The sequence below is a fragment of the Balaenoptera acutorostrata genome, chromosome 8, assembly GCF_949987535.1.
Source record: "Balaenoptera acutorostrata chromosome 8, mBalAcu1.1, whole genome shotgun sequence".
NCBI lineage: Eukaryota > Metazoa > Chordata > Mammalia > Artiodactyla > Balaenopteridae > Balaenoptera > Balaenoptera acutorostrata.
In genome coordinates, this window is record NC_080071.1 from 22,305,683 (window position 1) to 22,329,731 (window position 24,049).

The 24,049-nt window shown below is 41.8% G+C and overlaps 1 protein-coding gene across 8 annotated transcripts in view; it reads right to left on the bottom strand.

Annotated features, from left to right (window-relative positions):
- RBMS1 (RNA binding motif single stranded interacting protein 1) overlaps positions 1-24,049 on the bottom strand; it is a 212,207-nt gene that overhangs the window by 90,187 nt on the left and 97,971 nt on the right. For 6 of the 8 annotated variants that reach the window (XM_057550800.1, XM_057550795.1, XM_057550797.1 and 3 more), the window contains exon 2: positions 2,513-2,688. In XM_057550800.1, the coding sequence (XP_057406783.1) occupies positions 2,513-2,688 (176 nt within the window). The remainder of the gene's footprint in view (positions 1-2,512; positions 2,689-24,049) is intronic. The other 2 variants (XM_057550796.1, XM_057550798.1) reach the window with 1 other exon arrangement.

Sequence of the window (24,049 nt, forward strand, 5' to 3'; positions counted from 1 at the left end):
ACTAGCTATTCTTTACTGGAAACAATTAAGTCCAGAACAGGAATGCTCCTTTTTGCTCTCTCCACATTTTAAGACACAAAATTGTCAACAAGACAAATCTGGTACTTATTAGATGCTCCGTGTTAAATGGAACGAAGTTTTCAGCAGATATTGACATAGAGTTCTCTATTACTGTATGTCTCGCCTCTGTATAATACATAAAGAAAACTATCATCAGAGCTAAATATCAAACCTGGGGTTTTGCAAATGATAGGAGAGAGTGAGTGGCAAACCATTATTGCTGCTATTGATAACAGCCAAGAGACTGATATCTACACATGCTGAGAAAATCCACATGTGTCAAAGAGACCAACAACCACAAAGGAATGAATTTTTCAGATAAGATGATCAAATGCTCTTCTGCTACATTTGGAATATGATTTGACTCAGTAAAAAAACTGCTGGTTTAATTTTTCAAATACATATTTACTGCATATAAAACATGGTATTATTCTATTATTTTATGGTTGTTTAACTCTATCCCCTTAATGTTACAACTCACCTTACAGGATTCAAAACTAGCTGAGGAACAATTTGTCTTCTGAAATCCTTTCCCCTTCTCTTATACCTCAAGAATGTGAGGGTTAGTTTCATTCTTTTGTGTCCTACAAAGTTATATTTTTAGCTCCTTAGACTTTAGGTGCTCTATCTACCTGTAATTATGTTGCAAAAGCAGAGGAAGATGCCTGTAAAGGTCAACAGCAGACAAGATAGCAAAAAGGCCTATTTGTGGTCTTGAACAGCTGCAACAGGGCAGGGCGTGCCTGGCAAAGTTCCATCTGACTCTGGTCAGGCATGACAAACCCCAAGAGCTGGACTTGCTTTCAAAGTCATCCCTAGCACAGGACATTATTTCACTGCCCTGGGAGCAAAGGCTGCAGTCAAAGTCCAAAGGGGCTGATCAGAAGGGTAACACGGGAAAGGCAGAGGGAGGGTCCTGAGGGTGATGGCCTTCGGAAGGCTCTCCAGATGCTGACGAACCACCTCCCGGTGTCCCACCCTCCTCTCTAAAAACACAACAGAGCAAAACCACCATTGCTCCTGATGGAAGGCCAGATGTTACTTTTAGTTCCAGTTTGGAAACGCTGCCCAAGTAAGTTTTGAAAAAATTTTTTTTCTTAAAGCAAGAAGTAATAAATTTATATTTTACCCAGTACAACAAAAATAAGATGCTATTAATCATATGTTTAGAAACGGAAATACTTTACAGGGAACAGGAAACATTCTTTTGTGGACGTCCTTTTCCACAGTTATATAAAGTTCTGTTTGTGAGGGACCATGATTGTCTTTGGATAAATAAAAGAGGCCGTTGTACGTGTAGGCTTTTATAGCTAAAGTGATTGGAGGCTTTTAGTCTTTACACTGTGATCTTTGCAATGTACAGTGCTTATGGCTCCTTGGTTTAAACTAGTGCTTTCTTCCTTAGTTAATGTGATTGTAGCAAAGTAGCATACTTATATTCTATTTATCAACAGGCATATAATGCAAATTTCCTTTGGAACAAAGTTATACATGTATGCACATTTCATCTCAGGACACAGCAAGGGTGGCAGTGAGAAGAGGAATAGGAACTTTGGGAATAAGAATGCCCAGAGCTGAGGACTTCCCTGGTGGTGCAGTGGCTGAGAATCCACCTGCCAATGCAGGGGACACAGGTTCGAGCCCTGGTCCGGGAAGATCCCGCATGCCACGGAGCAACTAAGCCCGTGCGCCATAACTACTGAGCCTGCGCTCTAGAGCCCGCGTGCCACAACCACTGAGCCCGCGTGCCACAACTACTGAAGCCTGCGCGCCTAGAGCCCGTGCTGCACAACAACAGAAGCCACTGCAATGAGAAGCCCGCGCACCGCAACGAAGAGTAGCCCCCGCTCGCTGCAACTAGAGAAAGCCTGCACGCAGCAACAAAGACCCAACACAGCCAAAATTAATTAATTAATTAATTAATTAAAAAATAAAAAAAGAATGCCCAGAGCTGAGCGTGAACAACCCGGACCACAAAACTACAGGTGTGAGTGAAGACAGACTACCTTTGCCCCCCTGGCATTAGAGTTTATACGCATTTAGGATTAAGTTAGACGGTAACTACCTTTCTGACAAACGGTGACAACTAAAGTTTCTCTTATGATGAGACAGACTGGCCCCGAGAGGTGCTTCCACAAAATATGAGCACTCCTCAAAAAGGAACCAGCCATGTTTTTAAACAATTCATAGCCTGCTTCTCATGAGCCAATAAAGGCAAATTCTACTGAGCAAATGCTCCAATTTATTTTATTATATAGGCATTCTGTTGATCGTAATGCTGAATGAAAAAGCATCCAAGGACTCAGAACTTAGAAACCCTGTCAACTGTGACCAGAATGAGCGTTCACAGATTTGTCTTGTACTAAACCTCTCTTAGAACACAATTTATCTCACTCTGTAATATGATCAAGGAGATATTTAGGAGCTAAACACAAGAACAACTTCTACTTACGGCTGACACAGCTTCACCAGGTCCTGGTCTGTGGTGTTGGGAGGCAGCCCCCGGATATAGAGGTTCGTTTTGCTTAGCTGATCCCATCCTGAGTTGCTACTGCTACTACTGTTGTTATTACTGCTGGTGGTGCTGGGGCTGGGAGGGGCCATGGGGTGGGCTGGGACCAGAGACTGCTGGAAAACAAAGACGGCAGCGTTAGAACGCCAGACAGAACCGATTCGGCACCATTCAGAGGCTGTATGACCTCCCAACCAAGACGAAGTTACCAAGATACGCACACAGATTTATCTTCAGCTACTTTACCGCAGATTTTAATTTACACCTTAAAAAAGATCTGTTCATTCTACAAAAATACCCTCTCCTTCAACATGAATAACAGGATTTTACTCAGCAGAATATTCTCTACCTGCACCTGAAACAGGACTAAGTTTTTGTAAGATTTTATTCACATACTTTAAGGAACACATCTGATACTCAAAACGAACTTGCATAAAGTTATTGATGATATCATTTTAATCTACAGTCATTTAGAAATCACTGGACTTTTGAAAAGGTTTTCCAATTCTGAAGGACACTTGATTGAAAGTTGCTGACAATTTTATTGAGATGATTCTTAGGGATTAAAAAAAAAAGATTACTCTTCAAGTGTAAGGAAGTTAGGGTTCAGTCAAGAGGCTCAAATAAGAAAGCCTTCACCTAGTTCTAAGACAGGCCCATGGCTTCCTTGAGACATCTGGATAAGATTCACAGGTCGGCTGCCTTTCGCTCTGGCTAACCTTGTGAAATTTAACCCCTGTGAGAATGGTGTAGAAGCTGGAAACCTTCCCAGGCCTGGCAGCAACCAAGGTAACTTTTACAAAGCCTGCAAGCCAGGCTCGGTGTGGTTTCAGTCAGCAGTCACCTAGGAAGAATGTCTGAAAATATACGCACATCAGATAATTGTTAACCAATCGAAAGAAACCACAGTTCTCTGTCCCTATGCCACACACATGACCTTTGAGGAAGTTAAATGGTTCAGTTTGACATGGAAGTCAGCACAGCCCAAAGTGTCCTCACAGCAAATGCTCTGCAGTTTCACACCAGGACAGGAATTTTTTTTACTTCACATCTTCTAAATAATAAATAGACCAACCAAGGACATCACTGACACTGAGTAACAGTTTGAAGAGGTAAAATTAGTCGCTAGACATTCAACAAAATTTTCAAATCTTACAGCTTGATTTTTACCACCGTAAACAAGAAAATGAGGCATCTCTAGGACACAATTAAATTCCACTTTAGAAAGTTCAAAAAGTAGACCCCCTGCAGTAAATATAACCTTGCTGACCTTGTCAGCAATCTCAACTTTCCAGGATAGATTATCCGGCTCTGCACCCAGTTTCTGCCATGGCCATTCTTACTCCACAGTATTATCCTGAGGCACTGGGCTCCTCATGAATCTAGACATGTAACCATTTCTTCATGGCCTATACTATGAAGATTCTTCTTCTCACTGCCCAGCGCCCTTGCTAAATTAAAGTCAGAGTCCAAACACCACTTTATCTCAAGGGATTCTTTTTCAGAAAGGAGAGTTGCAAGAAGGGTTAACAACAGTCAGTGTATAAATGAAGGCTGAACTTGAACCAGGAACATCAGCACTGCTTAATCCAAAACAAAACCTGCCTGAGATCATATCCTATCAAATCTATTTGATTTATGCCCTTAATAAGCAGTTGAACTCAAATCCTTTCCTCTCATCCCTGTTTTTCTCTAAGGGATAAAAACTGCTTTCCAGGTATAAACTAAGCCCTTCTCCTGCACCTCAGACCCCCAGCTGTGCCACACAGAAGTCTGCGTCCCTTCTCCAAAGTCACTCAGTATAACTGCTAGCTGCAACCTGCAATCAGCCAGGCACCCTCTATTTCTCACTTCAGCGAAGGACAGAGGGGCTGGGAAGGTAACACATACATACATCGCCACCCTGTTCCTAGCCTTCGATTTGCACAAAGAACTGATGGTTGTAGAAATCTAGGCAAGACTGTAGTTCTTCTTAAATCACCTCTGATTAACATCCGAGCACCTGTGCTTGCCTCAAACACAGCTTTTCACCATAGGACCTGGTGTGTTCCGCGCTGCAGTCGGGGGATGACACGTGGTCACCTGGGTAAGCCTTGCAGGGGTCTGACAGAAGCTGTGGCTTGGGTCCATGCCCACCTTGCAGTGGGATGACACCACCCAAAGAAAGTGAACCAGCAGGCATCTGCAAGACTGCATCCCAAGTCTGCCTCAGCTGTCACCTCTGCTCTTCCCTGGGGTGGAGAGTGGAGTGTCGGGCATGGACTTACACGATGAAAAGAAACACGTGGACGTGTGAGTTATCTGGAGATCTCTGGGACACGAAGGAGCAGGCTTTTATTTATGTATCTATATTTGGCAGAAGCAGAGCCGTGATCTACATAGCTGATGGAATGCATCTTTGACTGGCCTCCATATTTATGACAGCAATATTTTCCCATGCTGGAAGTAGGTGGGGAGCATATACAGTCTGTGCCTCCCCACTTTCTCTCTAACCTACTCTTTGGGGGAAAAAAATCTGCTAGTATTCCGATCCCAGCTGGGAGAAGGGAGCTCCCGAATGCATCCTGAGGAGGATGACTGGTCTCTGGTGAGTCCTGGTGACCAAGGTTAAATTCAAATGTATCCTATTATCAACTCTCAGAAATAGTTGATGACTAAAGAGAAGAAGCATTAAATTAGTCCAGGTTGTCCATTTTCCATTTTCTGGTACAGAAAATTTTAGATCAACGATTGAGTTTTTAGAACTCATTGAAATTAAAAATTTAAATCCTGATAAAGACTTCCTCATGTTCAAAGAAGAAAATGCAAACACAATAAAGGAGTTTGTTCCAAAATATTCAGAACGGGTTAATGCTAATTGTAAGAGCGCGGTATAATAATTACTGTCATATCCTGCATGTTTCATACGTGCCAGACACTGTACCACGTGTCACAGTGCCATGCATCGTCTTACTTAGTCCAAACAAGACAGATGCATTATTGTCCTCCCATTTTGCAGATCAGGAAACTGAGTCTCAGGAGACGTTAAGTAACGTGCCATGGTCACACTTTCAGTAGGCGGCAGGGCTGCAATCTGAACTCAGATCTGCCGGACAACAAAGCCAGAGCCCTTAATCTGTGCTCTAAATGGCACCCAAGACACTGTCTATATCCTAAATGAACTATTAATATTATTTCATTTTTCTGTTGTCATTCTTCCTGCCACTTAAATTATGAAATTCAAGTTTTTCTGAAATATGACACTTAATACCATTGGTGGCTAAGTTTTTTTAAGAAAAAAAAGTCAAAGGTGCCTTTAAGTTAATGAGCAACAGTCAACTTGTGCTTTTTTTTTTAACAAAACCCTTAAAAAGGTCAGTTTTTAAAATTCGACCTTATAAATCTTTTCATTAAAAGAATTCTGCAAACAATTTTGGAAAGCTACAGCACATTACAGCCGAATATCAGAGTCACCATTTTAGGAAGGCTCCACTTAACCAGTGAAGAAGGAAACCCTCACTCCCAGATTGAAATACAAACACTGACAAGTCTTTATCTACAACTTCAGAACCCTGATCAATTTAAAGCGATTACACTTTGTAGTCAAGTGCCTCAACAGCATGAACAGCAAACTTAAAAAAAAAAAAAAAGAAAGAACAAAAAAGCTTACAAGTGGACGATATTTTATCAAACTCCATTTTCATCACTGGTTGTCCTTTTACATTTTGCCTCTCAAAACCCCTAAGCTGCCCTAGAATTTGAAAAGACACTGCCCACCTTCCACCCCTTGGATGAAGCCTGTGGACAATTTTCACAAATTCAACCTATTTATTTAAGGAACTGGGTGGCTGAATGACCACAGCTAAGTGCTGACCCATGCCACAAGAGCCTAAGAGTCTATAGCTCAGTCTTCTCTGGCCTCATCTCACTGCTTCAGGTCAGGTAAACAAGATACCTATCAAGTTATCTATCCAAGGGCAGGGAAAACAAGCTAATTCAGTTTTCACAATAACATTTAACTAGGCTGAATTCACATGCCTTAAGTGATAGAAAAATTAAGTTGGTGGTGAATAAATGGGTGGCTCTGTTAGCAGAGCCTCTCTGCACTCCCTGCAGGAGTGGGTGTGGGCACCAGCAGGAAGAGGGCTTGTCAGCACTCAGGGAGGACTTCCTGTGTGGACCACAATCAGGGAGGACTTCCTGTGTGGACAGCTCTGATGCCTCCATCCCGCCAGGAAAGCCCACTCACCTCCTGCACTAAAAGACAGACACGCAGCAACTACACGTACGGTAAATCTATTTCCCTCCCCATCACATCACCCCTCACCCCAATGCACATTAAGAAGTCTCTTCTATATAAGTGCAAATCTAAGTCTTTTTTTTTTTTTTTTTTTTTTTTTTTTTTTTTTTTTTAAATTTTATTTATTTATTTATTTATTTTTGGCTGTGCTGGATCTTCGGTTCGTGCGAGGGCTTTCTCTAGTTGCGGCAAGTGGGGGCCACTCTTCATCGCGGTGCGGGGACCGCTCTTCATCGCGGTGCGCGGGCCTTTCACTATCGCGGCCCCTCCCGTTGCGGGGCACAGGCTCCAGACGCGCAGGCTCAGCAGCTGTGGCTCACGGGCCCAGCTGCTCCGTGGCATGTGGGATCTTCCCAGACCAGGGCTCGAACCCGTGTCTCCCGCATTAGCAGGCAGATTCTCAACCACTGCGCCACCAGGGAAGCCCCTAAGTCTTTTTTAAAAACGGGATTAACCGTGTGTGAACTAAAAATATATTAGTAATCATGTACATTGTTGTAGATTTCTATTCAGCAAAGAACAATAAAAAAACAAAGACCTGTCACTATAAATTCTATTGTCTTATTTCCTTCCTATTTCTAATAGACTAAAGAATAGTGCTCTGACCAATCTTATAGCTGAAGCTGTTCTTCCCTCACCCCCTCACTTAGTAACTTTCCTAAGAATATATTTTGAAGGGAAGGGAAACCTAGTATCTGCCTTTTAATTACCCTCAAGTCTTCTTTAAGGCTGTCATCCTTATAGTTTAAGGTTATAATCCATAATCCCTGTCCCCATCCTGCCACCCCCTACACACACACACACACACACACACACACACACACCACCACCACCACCACCACCACCACCAAACAGCAGGGAGGTTTACCACATCAACTATTTCCTTTATCCAGAAGCAAAATAATCATTACAGTTGCTCCTGAGAGCAGACAGAAGTCATGGACATCATCATTTCTCCAGGAAATAGTATAATAATCAAGCCTGGCGTGAACTGAGTACTACACAAAGGCACTGTCTACCATACTAATGCCATATACTGGTTCTTCTCCCAAAGCTTTCAAGATACAAAGGAAATGTAATAATTTAGGGGAATTATGGAATGGGGGTGGGGGGGCAGATCATCTGAATAGGCCAATTTCGTCACAGTCAGAACATTTTTGTTGGTTTGTTTCCATTTAGACATCTGAGTGGCTCCAAAAGGGCTAGGAATAATAACTGAGAAAGATAAAGTTCCTGGCACAGGGAGCTGGGAAAGTACACAGCTGAGAAGTGGGAGGTGAGTTAGTGAGAGATGAGAAGCTGGCCAGGAAGCAGATGTTCTTCCGGGTAGGCCAGGAGGCGAAAGGACAGCACAGACATCGGCCCAGAACAATGGTGCCCCTTCACACATGCAGGGTCTTACTCACCCATCATGTGGGAAGGAGGACAAATGGGCAGATATCAGGCAATCCCATTGGATGCCAGGATATCAAAGCTTAAAATCACATAGCTAATTAGTTAATGAACTGGGTCTCATATTGTCACGGTCCCTTGTTTGGAAACAAACTTTGTAGCCTCAAACTATGAAACCGAGCAATAGGTTATTCAGTATTTTTTTGCTGGATTCTGTCTGTCGAAGCAGAGAGGTCCATGTTGTTATGTTAGCTATTTAAAAAATCTAAAACTAAAAATTCCCAAGGCTTCGTAATTAATATTCACTAAGATAGTTATCAAATCTCATCCTTAAATGTAAAGTTGCAATCTCTACATAGAAATCTCTTTACCTAAGTCCATCAGATTAAAAAAAAAAAAAATTCAGACGTGCACTGAAATTTTTTTTTTTTCCTCAAACTTCTTTATTGAAGTATAATTGCCTTACAATAGTGTGTTAGCATCTGCTTTATAACAAAGTGAATCAGTTATACATATACAATATGTTCCCATTTCTCTTCCCTCTTGCATCTCCCTCCCTCCCACCCTCCCCATCCCACCCCTCTAGGTGGTCACAAAGCACCGAGCTGATCTCCCTGTGCTATGCGGCTGCTTCCCACTAGCTATCTATTTTACATTTGGTAGTGTATATATGTCCATGACACTCTCTTACCCTGTCACATCTCACCCCACCCCCTCCCCATATCCTCAAGTCCATTCTCTAGTAGGTCCGTGTCTTTATTCCCGTCTTGCCACTAGGTTCTTCATGGCCTTTTTTTTTTTTTTTTCCCTTAGATTCCATGCACTGAAATTTTAAAATGTACCATTCCGGTGAGTGATGCAGATAACGGAGGAAGCGAATGAGTGTGTGGGACCCGGGATTGGTGAAAGATCTGTATCTCCCTCGCAATTTTGTTGTAAACCTAAAACTCCTCTTTAAAAAAAATCTTTAAAAAACAAAAAAACAGGGACTTCCCTGGCAGTCCAGTGGTTAAGACTTCACCTTCCAATGCAGGGGGTGCAGGTTTGATCCCTGGTCGGGGAGCTAAGATCCCACATGTCTCGCGGCCAAAAAACCAAAACGTAAAACAGAAGCAATATTGTAACAAATTCAATAAGGACTTTAAAATTGGTCCACATCAAAAAAAAAAATCTTTAAAAACAAAACAAAAAAAAACATGAAGATACTGGACTGAAGGCATTAAATATAAGTTATTCACCAGAAAACTTGAAGGCCAAGAAAGTGAGTGAGGGGCTTAAGACAACGGGTTCAAAACTTCCTCACCAGAAAGCACATTCATTAGGAAGGAAAAACTTTTAACAGTGGGCTCCTGGCCTTATCTACCCTTAACTGCATCACGTAAAATGGTGTGGTATGGTATGGTTTCTAAAAGCAGTAAGAGTTCAACCAAGTGCTCAACCCTGAGATGAGATGAGAGGGATGAGAGGGCCTGGGACAGAAAGGCTGAAGGCAGCTTCACTGAGGGAATACATGGCTGAGGGAGCTGAATATTAACGGCAAGTCATTAAGAACAGAGGAAGGGCAGTCCTGAAAGGGGTGGGTGTGTGGGGAGAGCAGAAGAGCCCACCAAGATACAGACAGGAAGCATCATTCCTCATGAAGCCAGGGAAAAGACCAACCTCTTTTCCTTGGTCTTTTCCCTTGGTTGGCTCAAGGGTATGTTAGGACAAGCTGATGTTTGGGGAGGAGAAGGGGTGGGGGGTGGGGAATGACACTAGAAAGGTAGGAGGATTACCTAGAAATCGTATAGAATATGGAAATAATGTCACACATGACTGTTCAGAGTCTCACAGGGAGAACAGAAAATTTAAAGATGATAAATGAAGAGCATAGCTTGTGGGGGACATAAACCTAAGGAAATTCTCCCCCCTCCTCTCTACATACAAAAGAAAAATGACTGAATGGAAACATCTGGAGTCCAGTCTTGCCTTGGCCAGTAACTGGAGCATCATCTCTGGGCAGCACAAGGTCCTCACCTGGGAAATGAGCAGGTTAGACTGGGTGATGTCTAAGCTCCCTTCCATTTCCGAATTCTAAGGCTGGATAATGCTTCTGGCTGTCTCCAGCTAAGGCATATCACGACAGAACCCAGCCAGGCCCCTGGGTACTCTTATCTACCTGCACCAACAGCCAGAGAAATGGAGTAAGAGGTTGAATCAGCAGAGCCGAGAAAGAAGACTCACCCAAATACACGTGCAGCTAGAAGACAGACAGGAGTCGCACTGTGGTCCTACCTCCCTACACCACTTAAGCCAAGCACAGAGTCCCTATTTAGCCACAGATGTTTATGAGGAAATACAGTAAATACAGAAGCTGTACTAAAACTACAACTAAAGTTTAAAGAAACAAATTAAAAAAAATTTTTTTAAAGATATAATACTCAGAGTTCTTATAGCCAGAGTGGTCTTCAGGTGAAAATATTATAGCTGAATAACTTGGACCTATTGAGACTTTTTGTTGGTTAACAGCCTCACATCTTTCTGTTTCAACATGTAATCAGTAAAAAGTTGCATTTCACATTCTATTTAATCTCTTATATATCAAAAGACCATGTCATAGCTCCAAAACCACCTTAAAAGAAAGTTCATAACAACCAGCTACTGGAACACGGTAAACAGAAAATCCTGCCAAACTTCAGGTACAAAATTGATTACTCTTCTGGATTCTGAATGCAGGTGCATAGAGAGTGTTTTTATTCTCTTCCTGGGTCTCAAATGAAGAATTTTCAAATCCACACCTGCTTTGTTCCTTGACACAGAGCCCTGCGAAGGGAAAAGAACAAACTCTTCCTTTTTACTCAAAATAAATTGAAAAAAGGAAATTTCCTAAGGGAAGTGCAGCATTACCTTTATCATGACAGCTCAGAACACCTCTGCAAAGCCTGAATTTCCTGCCTCACCCCAATGGAGTTAGGATACCAGCATGGTCAACTTCCTTCCAGCTGTTTTTAAAACTCTATGTACAGTACAGTTTGTATCTTCTAGCATTTCTTGTAAGTAAAGAATTATTGCTGAGATTGCAAAGTCCTCAGGGTGGAAATTACCTATTTAAAAATATACTTTCTTTACACTACACAATACTTATTGAAAGTACTGTAAAGTGATTAACTAAACATAAAGTTAGAAACATATGAGCCAGCTTACCCCCAAAAAACCCCAAATGAATTTATTCAATTTTTTTTTTTTTCCAAGATGCAAAGGGACATGTGAATAAGCTTGCAGTATTATGGGTTTCACAAATTAGCCCCTGGAGAAAAAAGCATTATCTGTAGTTTCAGGAAACTGAACAAGTATTTGAAATCTTCCCATAATAATAATACAAAAAATGAAATCCTATCTGACCGTGTTGTGATTTGTATATTGCCAAAGTAAAACGTCAACAGGAAAAATTTTTGAGTTACTACAACTCAAAAAAATTAATAATCACATTTATTGCTTTTTCATGGTAAAATTCAGCAGTTTACATCTGACACAATATGGATAATTAGTGTAGGACAGCTTTTTATTATGTATCTCTGTGTATGTATTTCTACGTAAATGTCTGTGAGCAAATAGAAGGGATTAAGCCGATGGCTGTCTCTGAGACACACTGTCTCTGAGACACAAAGCACAGTGGCTTTTTTTTTTTCTTTTTTGCCTGAGATCCACCTAAAAAATTAACTTTCTGCCTGAGATTGAAACACTGTATACACATACAGGCAAAGACATAGAAAACTGAAACAAAAATTTTGTGAAACAGTTATTTTCCTTTACCATATGCAATGTACCCTAACAGTACCTTTTCTTGCCTATTTCCTTAAATAAGAAATGCTGGTAGCGACTTAGTAGCGGCCTACTAAATTGATTCCACACCCCACTAATACTGCCACTTGCAGGTTACAAAACAGTGCTCTGCTGCATTTCTCAAACTTTGATGTGCACAGGAATCACCTGCATTGTTAAAATGCAGATTTTGACTCAGCCATTTGGGTAGAGCCAAGATTCTGCAGTTCTAGCAAGCTTCTGGGTGTTGCCCATGCATAAGGCAGGACTCAAGGCAATAAATACTCTTGGTGAGTGACAATGAATTCTGGAAAGGGCCCTTTCCAACTTTAAGAAGGAGCAAGGTGCATCTACCCATAAAATGAAATGAAAACCTCTGTTCATCTGCTTTCCAGAGCTGAGAGAGACATCTTAGATCATGCAGTCCAGTAATTCTCAACTGGAAGTATAAAAGAATCTTAAGAGATGGGTGGGGAGTAGAGATAGGGGCAGTATTTTTATTTTTACTCAAGAAGCCTTGACTTTTAAAATGTTGATAAACACTGATCTTATTCAATACCTTACTTTTCAGGAAACCCCTCTGAGGCCCAAAGAAGTCAAAGCATGTATATGTCCAATGTCGTACAGCTAATTCAAGGCAGAACTAGGTCTCCCTTCCCACCAGTGCTGTCAAAAGGCACCAGCCCTTATTTGCTACAAGGATTGTAGCAATTATAATGGTACATGCCAAGTCTTCTCAATGAGTCTTAAAAAGGAAAATTGATGTGCTAGTCTTGTTAAGGCATCATAGAAAAAGTGTATATTTTGTACTGCCTCTTTTACACCTCATATTTTAGATTGCTTACTTGGATGTCCAAGTGTATGCTAGACATCCAATTTCCTGCTTACCAAAAAAAAAAAAAAAAAAAGGAAACTCACACCATCTATTACATTTACAATTCAAAATTCCTAAAAAAAATTCTTGTGAATGCTACCACTCTATTTTTGTGCTTACATTAAAAATTTGTGAATAATACAATCACTATCTGTACCATCTACAAGAAGAGACACAAATCAAACAGATTTAATTATAGCAATTTGTTGCCTTTGTGTCAGAGAAGTACATTCAGGGTCAACTGGCAATTTAATAAGCTTAGATTAGAAACCTTTGAAAAGTCTCTAGAATTGTCCGCCCACTCTCTAGTCTCCCTATGTATGTCACAAATTCACTCACTTAAACCAAGAAACTTCAACCCTCAGTTTCCTTACAAAGAAACTAGAGACTTGGAAGATTTTCCTTTCATGTATTCCAGTGTCTGGTTTTATCCTAAAGTTTCACAATGGCTATACTCATATTAATTCTCTAAGACGAGCTGGTTTTCCTTCAGAAATCCCCAGTTATGAGAACCCTGCTCCCAGTAGCTCACCAGTATACTTAAAGAACTGTTTCTCTTTTGACCTGAGTAAGCATTTCTTCATTTTTTTTTGCAGGAACAAGTTTTCTTCCCTGTGGGATTTCTCTTGTATATTTAGACTGAATATCCACTGCTTACAGCAGCCCAGAGACTCTCCTCTCTCTCGTGGAGCCAGCCCATGCACTACTGCTGTCTAATCACTTCAGGACTGATGGTATCAGCCTTGGAGTACCTGGGTGCCTTGGAAGGTAACCAACCCAAGTGCTGGCAAGGTTCACTCCTCTCTTCATCTTTTCTGAAGTAGATAAACTAACGTACAACTTCATTCTGCAGTAAGTGGAATCTGGGAAACAGTTTCAGTATTTATGTAAACCAGACAGGACTTCTTTTTCAAAAGAAAAATTATTTCACAATACTCTTTGTTTAAAGTAGGGATTGTAGCTCAAGAAGAAAAAAAGTGAAGCTATTCATCTTCCTGAAGACCCTTTTATTCTCTGTTGCTCAAGTTAATCACAAAGCATCAGTTTCATTTGAAACTGATTGAAAATTGAAAATTTCAGAGGGACCTTCTTTTCCAAGAAACCTGGGACAGTATGATTCAAGTTCTAGCTCTCGGTAGAAAGGAGATCCGGAACCACTGTGAATTTGGGGGGTCGGGTATGGGGGGTCACACACCCCACAGCAGCACAGCTCCACTGAGCCTTTCCGTCTCCTTTTCCTCTTCTTATATTTAGTTTCACTATAATAGCAAATAAAATATCCTTTACCTTTGCTTCATGAAATCAAACATGCAATCTTTCATTCTCAATCATGATCCCAGAGTAACCTAATTTATTAGTGACAGGTACCCAAACTGGATTTCATAAATCTCTGTCCTTCTAAATGCACAAGAAAACGACGTCATCTCTTCCCACGCATCGACAAAGAAACACAGTGGGGAAGACAATCATACCTAAATGGAAACTGGCTTCAGGAGACTCTACACTCGATGACCAGTGATGAGGGGCCAGCTCTCTGCACCCACCCCACCTAAACCAAAGCAGCCAATGAGCACTGCCGGCACAGGAAAGGGAAAAACACTGCTGTGAGCCCCTGCCCTGACAGAGCAGACAGGAATGGTCCAGGTGTGGCCTGCAAGCCACCTAAGATCTCCTACGCTCTCCGGATTGTGTGAATGTAAAGTAGCAGCTCTCCGGATTGCGTGAATGTAAAGTAGCTGCAAGGATACCTCAGAGAACCTGTGCATTACCAAATCATTTTGCTGAAACAGAAAAAAATGCAGGAGCGGGACACAAACAGTTTTAAAATTTCTATTTCTCCATACAGACAACATCACAAATCCTAAAATTCAAGTCTTTGGATATTTCCTTTACATTTTGGACTAGATTTAATCTCAAAACAGTACTCTCTGCCCAATTTAAAAATCAGGACATAGAACAAAAGAATGAACTAAGAAGAATGGTAGATTTTTTTTTTTAAAGATCGGAACCAGGCACTGTAACTTCTAGTATGGGGGGAAAAAATTAGGAATGAATGGGCAAACTGCCTTTTCTACACTCCAGCCAGGGAAGCTGGAGAAGGAGGTCCTCACCTCGAGACACAGAGGGTGCCAGTCAGCCCCTGCTCTGCTTGTCTCTGCAACCCAGTAGCTGCTCCCAGTTACATAAGAATTATTCAAATTAAAGCATCATCCTACTTTTAGGAGAACTTCCAGTACCAAGCAAATTAGGAAGAGATGCAGACCTAAAAAACAATTTAATCCTGCCTGAATACATTTTTCGAAAGGTAATATGTAAATTGTAAATACTGAAGCCAGAATTTATCCATTAAAATCTTAGACAGGTTATCTCACTCTGCTGTCCCCAGAAATACACATGGAAACTTTGCCTGCATCGCCTGCATCGGAGACTCTAACTTCATCTTCGTTCTCTCTTACTGTAAAATCCAAACATACCTTGCAATAATAGCTGATGTGTAAATGCTCGCTAGCAGTTATCTTTCTAGAAAGAGACAAAATGTCAAGAATAATACTTTTCTCTTAATTGAGGGGAGTAGGCTTAGCCATTTGTTTACCTGTTTTAGTTGGGGCTGTGATATTTTATCATTTTACTATCAAATTTACCTAGACAACCTTTAAAAAGAGCGAAATACGCAACAGCTAAAGGGAGAACACCATTTTAAACCATGACAGCTTACTGCAAACATTTTTTTCTAGAGAACTGCGTGTTATTCATCGTACCGATCGCTAACATGGCTGAGCATTTGTTGTGTTTTTTGGTACCAAGCTAGGCGCTTTGTATGTATTCTTTCATTTAATCACAATAAGGGAGGTATAATTTTCACCATTTTACAGCTGAGAAAACAGAACTTAAGAGATTTTCCCAACATCACTGAGGAGGTGGCCGTCTGGATGTGAAATACGGTCTGCCTGACAACCTCTTTAGGAGCTAAGCAAAAGAGAAAGTAGGCATAAGGGAGGGCTGTGCCACTGGGTTTCACTGAATTGGGGGCCTTATTTGATATACAGTTGCTCTATCTAAAGACTCTTTTTTTAAAAAAATGACCTTTGCCGTGAATATTCTGCCCATGTCATGGTTACTAAAAATCTTCCTAATACCCATCAATAAAACATAACCAGGGCTTCCCTGGTGGCGCAGTGGTTGAGAATCTGCCTGCCAATGCAGGGGACACGGGTTCGAGCCCTGGTCTGGGAAGATCCCACATGCCGCGGAGCAACTGGGCCCGTGAGCCACAACTACTGAGCCTGCGCGTCTGGAGCCTGTGCTCCGCAACAAGAGAGGCCGCGACAGTGAGAGGCCCGCGCACCGCGATGAAGAGTGGCCCCCGCTCGCCGCAACTGGAGAAAGCCCTCGCACAGAAACGAAGACCCAACACAGCCAAAAATAAATATAAAAAAAAAAATAAATAAAAGATTACTATTAAAAAAAAATAATAATAACCAAAAGGTTTTTGGCTCAAGAAACTGGTTGCAAAACAGTGGAACTTAGTGATATGTCCTCCCTTACCCCAATCCCAACAGTACAGTGTGACTGTGAAGGAATATCGCTAGAAAACACTCAGGCAACATGCTTTCCTTTAGATCTTCTCAGTACATGGTATTTTAATCTCAACAAAAGTTTAACACTTTCTAACATGGTTATTTCTACATTTGAATTAAAGAATAAATCTCCTTCCCTGGCCTGTAAGCCCCTTGAGGACGTGTAACCACATCCTGCCTGATTATCCCACCCTGTACAGCACAGAGCTTGGACCAAGCGCTTTACGTACGTGGTGAGGGAAAAAACATAGACTGACATATGTTAGAAACCATGCAACTGTTGCAGGGCTTTAACTGCTGTATGTTGAACAGCTCTGGGGTATAAAGAGGTGAGAGGAGTTGGCCAGGGCTGGATGATGGCAGAGTCTGTCTTAGAAAGGAGTTTGATATCTGGGGCAAAGTGCATCAATCATACCCTTTTCGTAGCTGAAACAAGATCTCTATTTTCACTGAAATCTATTATATTTCCTCTCCAGACTTGTAGCATCTCTGGAACAATCTCCCAACTCTATGACAGGTGGACTTTTAAAATTCCTAGTTTAAGACTTCAAAAACACCAGGGATGCTGGACAAATTATGATTGATAGTGAGAATTATAATTCAGAGAAAAAGATGAGTCCTAATAATCTTAATCTTATTGCCTTTGGATACCTGAGATATGTGGGTATCTGTCTTTTCAAAACAGATTAATCAGAATTACTATAAACCTTCAAGAAGATGTAATCACTCTGGGATCCTCCTGCCTTTGGTAATGGCCACATCTGGTCAGGCAGTTGTTATTCATTCTTGCCAGGATTTGCTTTATTAGACTCTCAATTGAAAAATGACACCTTCACTCCAATCCTTTTAATTGATTTTTAACCTTAGAGAAGTGTACGACAGAGAGTTATTTAGAGGACTAACTTCTTAATGGAGCCATCTGAGTAGTTTGATAAAATTCTCTGGGATGAACCACAAATCACACCCACCGCCCCCTCAGCTGCAGCATGGCTTTAGAAGGATAGACAGAGGAAACGCTACTCCTTGAAATGAACCGCATCGCCTTTAAAAAGTTAATTAAATGTAAGTATCACCATCCTAATACAATTTAAATGTCATTAGTTTCTGTCAGGAAATTTAAAACTTAGATTTGTATAGTAACTATAATGTTACATTTGTACATTAAGCTATACCTAAGTTAAAGATAAACTATAAATGGGGAGAAAGTGAGAAATGGCTGGATCAGTTTCCTAGGGCTGCTGTAACAAATCACCGCAAACCTAGTGGCTTACAACAGCAGATGTTTATTGTCTCACAGTCCGGGAGGCCAGAAGTCGGCAATCCAGGTGTCTGCAGGGCAATGCTCCCCCGACAGCTCTAAGGGAGGCTGCTTCCTGCTCTTCTAATTTCTGGTAGCTCCTGCTCTTCTTGCCTCGAGGTAGCGCAATTCCAATCTGCCTCCGCCTTCATGTGGTCATCTCTCTGTGTCTCTCCTCTTCTTAGAAGGACACCGGTCATTGGACTTAGGGCCCACTCTAATTCTGCTTTGATTATATCTCAAGACCCTTAACTAATTACGTGTGCAAAGATCTTATTTCCAAATTAAGTCACATTCTGAAGTTCTGGTTAGACACGAATTTTGGGACACGTTATTCAACCCACTACAGTGACTTTCTCTAAAGGCCGATTTTGACCCTCCTAACCTTACTTCTCCTAAACTTACTTATGTAATCAAAACACGTACAGAGAATTATTTTACAACCGTACCCATTATGTTATAACACCAATTAATTCTTTAACCATATTTATATCCAGAAAGAAACTTATGTGACATCTTGTTCAACCTCATATACAAAGTAAGATTTCTCTCTATGGCATAGAGATGGGGGGTGAAGGTGGGGGACCATTACAAGACAGCAGATGCCCCAGTTTATTTCTAAACCACTTCTAGTTGCCACAGCATACAAGTCTAGTCTCCTCTTCTTTTATCCAAATTTAAATCTTTAATGATAACTATCATCCCCCCAAAGGTATTCCTTTAAACCTCCCGACAAGCCACAATAACCGAACAACTTCTTTGACCTAGACAACTCCTAAGGAGGTAGTAAAGCGATTACGGTTGAAAGGATGGATTCTGAAATCAGACTGCCTCAAGTTCAGATCTACCACTGCCACTCACCATGACCTAAGGCAAATTATCTCTGAATCTCATCTCTTCGTCTGTAAAGTAAAGATGATACGGTCTATGCTAGCTCACAGAGTAGCTGTGAAGACAGCACAAGCTAATCACTGCTGGGCCCCTAGTGAAATGCCAAGCTTGGAAGAAGCGCTTAACGACTGCGAGCTACACTTGAGTTCATCCTTCTCAGTGTTCCTCTCACAACTTGGTACCCAGATGGCCAAGAGGGCTCTGCTCAGTACAGACACCACCAGTCCTAAGCTTGAAACTGACTTATACAGGTAAGTAGCTTCTCAATCCCCCTTCCTCCTACTCTGAGTCTCCTTTGCAAAGCCGCAGTAAAGAAGAAAATGGAGAAAACTGAAAATGAAAATGACCCTGTGGGTTCAAAAGTGGAAGATGCTGCAAAAGGCAAGGGAAACCGGGGGAGCTGATTCCCCAGGAAAGGCTCCCTGGAAAGGCCGGCTAACCAAAATTTTCCTATTCCCTGGGCCTTTTCATTTGGGTGAGTTTTACCACTTAAAATTCCAACTAGAGATGCATCTGGGTTAGGGCCCCTCTTTTAAAATCCCCAAACTTCTTGAATCTGATGTGGTAAAACAGTCATCACCTGAAACAGTTGAGATGGCATCAGCAAGGGAACTTAAAGATGTGCATACGTTCCATTAGAGGTGCCTGATCTTTTGTTACCTTCAACCTTCAGAGAGAGAGGAGGGGGAGTGCAAAAGGCCACTCAATTCACGTTTTTCACTATGATTATTAGAAGTGAGAAAGGCATTCTCTTCCTCTACTGAACGTACCATACGATAACCCTTTGCTCAACGGAGACTCAGGACTGCAGTTGGCGCCATCAGTTCTAAAATTCCATGAGAAGACCATGGGCTCTGGGGCTAACCTGGGAATCTAGCTATTATTAATAACATTTCCACTGGCAAACCTAGGAACCAGTTCACCAAATACAATGTTTCTATGAAGAAAAAAAAAAAAGTGTTCTAATTTTTAAAATTTCAACTTACAGGGCTTCCCTGGTGGCGCAGTGGTTGAGAATCTGCCTGCCAATGCAGGGGACACGGGTTCGAGCGCTGGTCTGGGAAGATCCCACATGCCGCGGAGCAACTAGGCCCGTGAGCCACAATTACTGAGCCTGCGCGTCTGGAGCCTGTGCTCCGCAACAAGAGAGGCCGCGAAAGTGAGAGGCCCGCGCACCGCGATGAAGAGTGGCCCCCACTTGCCACAACTAGAGAAAACCCTCGCACAGAAACGAAGACCCAACACAGCCATAAATAAATAAATAAATAAATAAATAAATAAATAAAATTAAAAAAAAAATTTCAACTTACAGATGAACTTTTGGATGAGACGTTGTAATACTCATGCAGTAGGATGACTTCATTTCTTAATCTAAATACTCAAATTTCATTACACACCAACAGTCTAAGCAGCTAAATCAGCTGGCTAATTCATTTGGGGTCAAACCAACCACACAGGTCTTTTCACATACCTAGTTGTACATATTCGATTTCCCTCAGAATTTTTTTTCTAAACTGAACGGCACGATTTTATGATTATTCCCATTAACCCTCTTTTTGTTAACTGGTGCCTATCTTCCAGTGTGCTGGTATCCTTCTGCTAATTGATATTCTCTGTAGTGCACCATTCCTCCCAGCTGGACGTCACCTGAAGAATTGAGAAGCATGTTTTCTACGTGGTGTACAAGTTGCTGTTTTCAACAGATTTTATCTCAGGATATTTACTGTCTGGTTTTTCAAATCCTAAGACTACCCCCACCTCTTGACCTTCCGGGCTGCTTTTTCCCTCTTAGCTAGAGATAGAGCTATATATGATTGTCAATATCGAAGTTACAAATATCAAAAGACTGCCAATCGTGGCTTCAGTAAATGGGGCTGGGGAGGTGGCAATGATGGGGAAAACACTGAGGCAAGTGCGATCACACTAACTACTCTTTTTCTCTTAATGGTTCTTTTTTCCCTATTCCCTTAAGAGGGCTGAATAAAAATCAGGTAAATCTCTAAATTTTATTAGCAAGGGCTTTCAATTACCAAATGTTTCCTAAAATTAACAGTAACTGCCAAGGTTTGTGGGCTGTGGCTAAGCAAGCAGAAAAGATGCACATGGAAGTGAAAGGAGCCAGGTGCCACTGTCTGATGGGCTGGTCCTTTGCTTGCTTCTGATTAGACAGCTGTCTAGCTGTGGAGCGGAGGGGAGGGGAGTGTCTCAGCAATGGTGTGAGCCCTGGAACCTTTCTCATCCCTGCTGCCAATGGCAGTCTTGCCCACTCAGTGCATAAAGGAGAGATGCTGAGAAAAAGGGTCAACAAAGCAAAGAAAATGGAAACCCACTCTCATCATACACATACAGTTATGTAGACTCTGAGACGCTCAGGAATCTCTCCTCCCTGCCATGTCCTCTCCCCCAACAAGTACTAGCAGCATATGCACCTCCTCCCACCCCCTAACACACATATACACCCTAGGCAGTTGCTTAAAAAACATGCCTGGCAAAAATTTTACCGGGGGAAAAAAAGAAACAGCTTTCTGTATATTAGATTTTGAAGATTTTCATCTGGTCCCTGAGGTTTATGGCTGGCTCTGGCATCTTAGCTGGCTCAGCACTTCTAGAGACTGACCTCTGAAACCGTTTCCAGTTTCCTACAGGAAAGCAGAATGGCTCAAATGCATCAGCCCAGCTGGTCCAGTGCTCTGGCCAACCAAGGTTTCAAGGGACATGTGCTGTTAGCTTTTCTGATGTCAGCCTTGGGAGATATAGCCCAATTTTTCTTTGGACCCAGTTTTGACTCAGTTACTCATACATCTGTCATTCTCTTACTTGGCACCCATTTACATTTCCTGCCTACATCACCCCTGGACTTAAAAGATCACTGCTTTATAAGTTAGCTCATTCTTCATCACTGAAGATGCCCAAAGTCAGAGCTTTTCTGAGGAATATTTCACCCAGTGGTCCTCAGACTTCAGTGAGGTTCTAAGTCACCTAGAGACCTTAAAATGCCCCTGTAGTGTTTGAGAAAGTGAGGCGGTGGGACCCAATAATTTACCTTTTTAATAAGCACCCCAGGAGATTCTGAGGCCGGTGGTCCAGGGACCACACTTCAGGAAGTGCCTACATAAACAGTAGAACAAAGAGAGCCCATCTCTGAGATTCAGAGACCTTGGTGTCCCTCCTACCCTGGAAGGTTTACGCTATGGTCTCTACAACTAATCTGAGTCTTCAGGGCACTGAGGCCCCTACCCACTTATGCCCCAGCACCCTGGCTGTGACCACCCTACTCGCAAAGCAGCCGCCATCTGGTCCCCTTGCTCCCCACAGGGTTTATCTTTCAGCTCTCCCAAATGACACTGGATCCTTGGACTTGCCGGCAGGAAAAGGCGTCTCCGGTTCTAGAACTGCACACTCTCTAGATCCTCTTTTGCATCAGCTGATCCAAGCAATTTCTGGTTCCCTGATCTGACACTTCTTACTAACCCTCCCTCAGACGTGAGAGGTTTTCGTGGCTTCTCCCTAACAGACATATAGAGAGTTCAATGCCCAGCTCTACATACACTTCACCGGGTACAAAGAAATGTCAACTCATCGGCTCAGAGGATCCCCCCCGGGAACGAGGCCTTCCACAGTGCATCTCCTACACAGTTACAAGACAACATCTTTCTGTTCCCATTCGAAGTCAGGGAGTCAATTCCACACGTGTTCATTTTACAAATTGTCTCAATCCTTACTTTGGTTTATGTGACTATTTGCAGAAAACAAACAAACAAACTTCAGAAAGTGGCTGCTTTTATAAACCCAATCACCTCATTCTGGGCAGAAATGTACCTTCCCCGACACATAGCACTGCCAGTCACTGATAAATTCTTGCTGAAATAATAACTGATAAGTATGCCTAACTTCACACGCTGAGGTAGTTCTGAAAAATTCTGCATGAGCAAATCCATGTCCTGAATGCAGTAAGGAAACAGGATTTTTAAAGAAAACCTGAAAATGAAAGCAGCAAATATTGTGCCCCAAATATGCATGTAAAGTACTATGCTCCGTAAACACTATGCTGCAAAGAAATACAGTTTCCAAGTGCTCAGAGATCTTAAAACAACCTAGTTGGTAATGAGAAACACACCCAAACAAAAAGTTAGAACAATTTAGCAAATAAGCAACAATTATATATAATGAAGAATACTTTGGTAAAGAGAAATAACTAATAACACAACTAATTTAGTTGTTTTTTTAAAAAATTGGTGCCATCAAGATGTGTCCTTAGTATCTGTCAAAAAAAGAGGGGAGGCGGAGAAAGAAAGAAAAAGAAGTGAAAGAAAGAATAACAAAAGTGAGGCACCTCTAATGGAATGTATGAACAGCTTTAAATTTTTGTATAAGACTCAAGAAGCTTTGATACGGCTTCACATTCTTACAGAACTACAGCTCTATGATAGCTTTCAAAACAAACTTACAAGTGGCAAGAATCTCCCTGTTCCGAAGGACTTACCTAATAACTTCAGGAACTCACTTCCATTCCAAGTCCCTAGAGGTAACCTGATGCCTTAATGGGTAATGGTGCGATTCATCCCTTTCTGAGTATAAAGGGCATTACTGCTTCTCCACACCACCACATACACATCTCAGCTGAGATGCGGTCAATGGAAAACCATCACATCAAAATTCTGCTCTAACGTAATAGCAGGAACTGCAGAAAAGGGAGATCACAGAGATTATCTTCCTGGAAGAGGGAGACCTTGAACTTCAACTTCCAGAAGAAAGGAAAGTGAGCTTGACGATGAGAGGGTGGAGTTTCGTGGCCATCTGTGATAGCCTAAGAAAAGACTGGAGCACAGGAAGGAAAAACAGACTTCAAGAAGCAAGGAAAGTACTTTTGACTGGAATGGCAGGTATGGACTTGAGCAAAGCAGATCAGGGACAGAGCAGTTAGTTCCTCAAGGTCCTTGAAGATTATGGTTGGAAATGGACGCATCCGTAGCTATTTACATGTTTAAGCTATTTCTGTAAAGAAGTATCTTTTATCTTACAGGTGAAAAACAACAACAAAATAAAACATTTCCTTATATGCTATGCACAAGAGGGCCACCAGTGTAACACTTGTGTTATGAAAGCCAAAGTGACCACGAGTGAGTCACGAAGCATTTTAGCTTTATTTGGGGTCCACCAGGGTACCCAACTGATAAGCTTCACTCAAGATGAAGGAATGTCTGGTACCAGGTTGTTGTGGGTTGAATTTTGTCCTCCCCCACCCGCCCCCCCAAAAAACCCCACATACATTGAAGTCCTAACCCCCCAGCATCTTAGAATGTGACCTTATGTCGAGAGAGAGTCTTTACAAAGGTAATGGAGTTAAGATGAGTTCATTAGGGTG